The sequence below is a fragment of the Meles meles genome, chromosome 6 (assembly GCF_922984935.1).
Source record: "Meles meles chromosome 6, mMelMel3.1 paternal haplotype, whole genome shotgun sequence".
Taxonomy (NCBI): Eukaryota; Metazoa; Chordata; class Mammalia; order Carnivora; family Mustelidae; genus Meles; species Meles meles.
Window position 1 is genome coordinate 84,155,651 of NC_060071.1, and position 6,259 is coordinate 84,161,909.

The following is a 6,259-nucleotide window of genomic DNA, read 5'->3' on the forward strand; positions in this document are numbered from 1 at the left end:
ATGGAAAAAAAAAAGGGACGCCTGGGTGGTTCAGTGGGTTAAAGCCTCTGCCTTCAGCTCAGGTCATGATCCTAGGGTCCTGGGATCAAGCCCCGCATTGGGCTCTCTGCTTGGCAGGGAGCCTGCTTCCTCCTCTCTCTCTCTCTATGCCTGCCTCTCTCCCTACTTGTGATCTCTATCTGTCAAATAAATAAATAAAATCTTTAAAAAAAAATAAAAATTAAATAAAAAAAGAAAAAGAAAAAGAAATGGAAAAAAAAATAGTGCAACTTTGTATTGAAATCATTTAAGAGCACTTTACTTACTCACATAAAGTCCTCTCTTGTGTGTTTCCCTACTTCCAGTTTTTAGAAGGAAATATTTGACATTTCTCTCTACAAAGTTTCTTTCCTGGTGTGCTATTACTAATGTCAACAAAAGCAGCAGGAGATCCTCTGAAGATTTGGAAAAAGCAGTTGAACAGGCACGAATGACCCCTGTTTGCTTAGAGTAAAATGAAGTGTTTACCTCCATTTTCAACAGTTTTAGAAAATTTCCAGGAGGAAAATTATGCTTTAAATCAGTACTCTTCAAATTCTGTCCCTTAGAACGCCAGAATTCTGCAGTAGTGCATCAAAGCTGTTCAAAACTTTATTTCCTAAAAAATATACTTGTAACTGTTTTTTAAAATTGTATTTATATATTTGGGAGAGAAAGAGAGAACATGGGGGAGGAGCAGAGGGAGAGAATCTTCAAGCAGACTCCCCACTAAGCACGGAGCCCAATGTGGAGCTCCATCTCACCACTCACGAGATCATGACCTGAGCCAAAACCCAACCGATGAGCCACCCAGGTACCCCTTCAGCTATTTGTAAATTGATAATTAAAAACAAGCACTTACTTATGAATTCTGTATCAAATTCTGATATCCTGTGATTATTAAATCCATTTACTTGGGCTCCTTCTTCATTTTTGTGCTGACTTTAAAATAAAGCTTCCCGCTGACAAATTTGCGTATACTTGAGTGTTGAAAATGTGTCATTACTTGGAAAAATGATAGTTCTGCACTGCTTTATTTTCAGTTCACATTGATACATACTGATTCCTATAAATTTTGCAAGTAAATACAGATTGGTCACAAAGACATTATGCATGCCAGCCAGTTTTCCCCATGATCTCTTGTATTACAAAAAATTTTCCCCCAACATTCTTTTGGGCATCACCTTCCGTTGTTGACTCTTGGGAGTCATTAAAGCAGCAACTGAGACCTGTTCTGAGGCTTTCAGTTCTTAACAGGTCTTCATCAGAACTCTGGGGCCATGCCATCCTTCCACAGCACCCAAGCAAGGTGCTTTGTGTCAGAGCTCCAAAAGGCACAGGTGCATCAACTCGCCATATGTTCCAGTCACAGATGAATGGTCAGTTAAGCAATAATAACAAATAAATAACATATTATATCATAACATAGGTAGCCTGGTGTTAACTGTGAATCCCGAGGGTTTCTGGTCATAGATGTGTATTTAGAACAAGGAATGCCATTAGATATTTTTAATAATTTAAATTTGGGGATGCCTGGGTGGCTCAGTTAGTTAAGCATCTGGCTTGAGCTTCGGGCGTAATCGCAGGGTCCTGGGATGGAGTCCTGCATCAGCCTCCTTGCTCAGCGAGGAGCCTGCTTCCCCTTCTGCCTGCCGCTCCCCCTGCTTGTGCACTCTCTCTCTTTCTCTCTCTGATAAATAAATAAAGTCTCAAAAAATTTAAATTTGAATAAAAAATTTCATTCCAAGCTGATTTCAAGTTTCTGGGTTAGTTTAACTGAAGAACAAACTGAGAAGAGAAGGCAAGCAGCTAAAAATTATTACCATTTGCAGATATTTATTTGGATGAAATGAAACTTTCTCAATTGCAGATACTTATTTGGATGAAATGAAACTTTCTCAATATTGCTCAATTTTGCTAACATCTTTCCTAATCTATTTTCCTCCTCCTGATTCCTTTGACACCTTTCCCTATGCCTATTTTTGAATTCTGAATATACTTTCACTATGGTGAAAGGGATGTGGCTTTGGCACGACCACGACTCTCCATAATCTCACTACTTGGCCTTGAGACTCTCAGCTTTTTATCCCTTTCAGAACCTGAGTCTGTTCACTGGCAAACCAAGATGGTTGAGGGGATTAAATGAGTTATGTAAGGAGCCTTGTAAAATAAAGGCCAGCTCCCTTGTTCTCTCATTAAATACATGCTATTTTCAATACTTTATGTGTGCTTTTTTCCAGCTCTATTAAAACTGTGAAATTGATAACAAGGGATATTCAACCATGTACCACTTCTGAAATAGTAGACATGTGATGTTCTTTGTTGAAACAAAAGAGACAATAAATTGATTACTCTTATCAAAGTTAATGTGAGAGTTTGATAGATCTCTTGCAATAATAAAAGTAATATATTCCTTATTGTACTTTACTTCTTAAGAACTGAAAATAAACAATTAGGACTTGTCAAACTTCTTAAAACATGGGTAAGGGTGATAAATAGTAACTCTTGAGGAAAAATATTCAATTTCTAAATATTGTTCTCATTTCATAGGAAGGAGAATACACAAGATTTTTCCTTAAAATTGTACAACAAAACAATGAGGGATTAGGGGGAAACTGGAACAAAACCATACTTCTCTGAGAAACAGTTCTTTCCTTAACAGCATTTTGTCACAGATTAAAATGAAAGCAGGACTTTCTTATTATCTAGAACCAGTCAACCATTGAAGATTTGGACTTGAGGCATGGCATGATCTAGTGAGGGTTTCTGATGTGGTGGAGCTGATGTGTGAATAAAAAAGATAAGTACACTTCGTGTCTAATATGTCTTTGTGCATTACAGTATTGTTTCCTGGTATTTCTTTTTTTTTTTCTCCCATTTTATGTTTCCTGGTATTTCAAATTCAAAAGGTTTAATCAAAGAAAACAACAAAAGGTAACAGTTGTGGATAGATACTTCAAATACTTACACTACTTAATTGTTTTTAAAAGGGAGGATTGGGGTAATAAATTATTTTAAAGCCTCACAGGTTATTTCAAACTCAGGTTAGCCCTAAACCCAGATCATACACATATAAAATACCTAGTTTCTTGACCCACCAAAGTTAAGTTTGAAAGGGCTCTATACTGGGGCACTTGGGTGGCTCAGTTGGTTAAGTGTCTGCCTTTGGCTCCAGCCATGATCCTGGAATCCTGGGATTGAGCTCTCTAGGGCTCCCCGCTCTGCAGAGAGTGTTTTTCCCTCTCCCTCTGACCCTCCACCGCCCACTCATTCTCTCCCTCTATCTCTCAAGTAAATAAATTAAAATCTTGAAAGAAAGAGAGAGGGAGGGAGCGATCGAGGGAGAGAAAAAGAAAAGGCTCTATGCCAGGCAGACATTGCCCTATCATGGGCCACACTGATCCTTATGCTTGTGAGGGACATAAAATGCAATAAAATCAAGCCATGGTTTGTTACCAGTGTCTTTTAGGAAATACAGGTGTTTTTATAGAAGTCTGCAATGAATGGCATTTTAAAAATATAAATAAATGCCATTTAAAACATCCCCCTGCCCTCCAAAAACTTGTATGCTAAGAAATAACTGCACGAGAAGCTTTCCATTAGATTACTTTCTCAATAATCCTTTCAGTCTCTTCTAATTAAATGGCATAATCATAACATTTAGCATGCAAGGGCAATAACCCTAAAAATGAAAAGAAAAAAAAAAAAACCACTGATACCTGAGTTTCTTTTGTGTTCAATAGCTGAGCAGGAGTGGGTTGAAAGCAACTGAAAAGTAGGACAAGAAGGTGTTAGGTTCTTGGTGTTGCTAATAATCCACAGGAATCAACTCTAAAGAGAGAAGTGGAGCTAAAGGTGCCTGCCCCACTTCAAATGTTCTTAGCATCCTCCTCATTTTTATCTAAAATGTCAAGTTCCAAACTGCTGATGACATATATGAAGTGTGGTTAGTTTTTAGCAGTACACGGTCTTTGTGGCTTTGTGTCCACAATGCATTGAAGTTGAAGTTCAGAAAAAAACAAAGGTATGGTTGGTCAGGAAGAATATGGGTATAGTGAATGAAATTTGTTTTGTCTTTCTACAACTTATATCATGGCCACAATATCACTATTATATCTTTTTTTTTTTTTTTTGGACTTTTACAAACTGTTTATTTTCCGTCAACCTTATTTCCATTTTGTTTGCCTTTGTGGAAGAGCAGCTTAAGACCACTCAGTGGTTGTTCCTACCCATTCAGTGGCCTGAGCAGTGGGAGCTGCAGACCAGTCTTCAGTGGCCGGCTGGGTGCTCCAGTCTTCAGTAGGGAACTGCTGAATAGGCACAGAGGGCACCTGCACGCCTTCAGACCAGTCTGCAACTTCAGGCTGAGTAGCGATGAACTCAGGAGCTGGAGCCGTCCATTCACCCTGGAATTCTTCCTTGGTCACAGCCTTTTCAGCAGCAGCCTGCTCTTCCTTTTCAATCTCTTCAAGATCCCTGTAGAAGTAGAGATCAGGCATGACCTCCCACGGGTGTTCACGGGAAATGGTGCCACGCATGCGCAGAACTTCTCTGGCCAGCATCCACCACATCAGACCCACTGAGTGAGCTCCCTTGTTGTTGCAAGGGATGGCAATGTCCACATAGCGCAGAGGAGAGTCTGTGTTACACAGAGCAATGGTAGGCAGGTTAACATAAGACACCTCTGTAAGAGGCTGGTGGTCAGCCCTGGGATCAGTAACTACCAGCAGTCTTGGCTCTCGGAAGGCTGCCTGGATCTGGTTAGTGAATGTTCCAGGAGTGAAGCAGCCGGCAATGGGAGTGGCTCCAGTTGCAGCAGCAAATTTCAGCACAGCTCGCTGGCCAGTATTCCTGGACGATATGACACTAACATCAGCTGGGTTTTCAATGGCAACAATGGCACGAGCTGCCAGCAGAAGCTTCTCCCAGGTTCTCTTCAGATTTATGATGTAGATACCATTTCTTTTCCTTTTGTAGATGTACTGTTCCATCTGGAAGTCAAGGTTGGTGCCACCTAAATGGGTTCCTGCTGCAAGGAATTTGAGGACATCCTCCTCCTTCATTTGCAGGACATCAAGGGCTCCGGACATTGTGAAAGTTTCCCGTTAAGTTACGATGGGAACACAAAACAACGCCGTATGGACCCTTCCCTGGGTAGCGCGGAAAAGGACTATTATATCTTTACCGTTTCTGAGTACAAAAGGTCAACTCAACAAAGCAGAATATGCATACATAAATACATTGATATATTTTATACTATATATGCATGTGTGTGTACATGTGTGTGCATACATCTTTGTAACATTCCCATCTCACACTCACACACGCTTACCTACATACTGGATTCTTGCACCCCTCTGGTTCTATTGGGCAGGAAGGATATAGATGGACCAGTGAGAGAGAGAGGAAAGAAAGAATTGGAACATACTGTAAATAAATGGAGTCTTGTTTACAGCAATTCCTTAACATTTGTTTTACAACAGTTGTTTCCATGTTCAGCCCACACCAGCTGTTCCCCAAACATAGAGTTTTAAAAACTAATATGCTTTGCACCAACACAATTCTCCATAAAATGTTTAATGCATTGTAATCTTTGTCTTATTACTGCTCTTGTTCTAACTACATCCAGCCCATCCTAAATTTCAATAGAATTTTTGGGAAGTAACCATTTGTAGAATGGAAAAAAATGGTTTATAGAATTCAAAACTATAAGGTGGCTGATGAGCAAGATTTGCTTAAAAAATGTTTCCTGCACTAGGACTGTGTTTAGCCTTTAAATACCACTGTGAATGTTGAGCCAGATGCATTATTAATAAATGTCATCTTTTCAAGTGAGTTCAGTATTAATATTGATACAAACTTTCTTCCTGCTCTTAATTTTGCATCTCAATAAAGATATGAATGTTGGCAAGCACTGCTATTGACAATTGATAAAATTATGCAAACACAATGTTTTTGCAGCTTTTGAGTAAATACTGCATGCTAATGAATTCCAAAGTGTTTTCTGTGTTCCTGTAGGAGCGGAGTTTGCGTAGGCGGACTGTGCCATAGATGTGCTTTTCTAAGCCTGTTACACTTATCTCAGCAGAGCTGTTGTTTGCCTCCTAATAAGCAATTTGGTAGTTTTATCATGAGCTCTGAGGCCCTCCAAAGATCATTTATATAATGACAACTTGTGGAAGCAAGCCTCTCTAGAACTTTTTGATGGTAATAATTATTTTGTATATTTGTTCTGTGGCTG

The 6,259-nt window shown here is 39.4% G+C and overlaps 1 protein-coding gene across 1 annotated transcript; it reads right to left on the reverse strand.

The window, feature by feature from the left end:
* Positions 1-4,160: 4,160 nt before the first annotated feature.
* Positions 4,161-5,168, reverse strand: LOC123944156 (40S ribosomal protein SA-like). The gene has a single exon (XM_046009001.1). It carries the CDS (start codon positions 5,106-5,108, stop codon positions 4,221-4,223), a length of 888 nt encoding a protein of 295 aa, XP_045864957.1. The 5' UTR covers positions 5,109-5,168; the 3' UTR covers positions 4,161-4,220.
* Between the last annotated feature and the right edge of the window lie 1,091 nt (positions 5,169-6,259).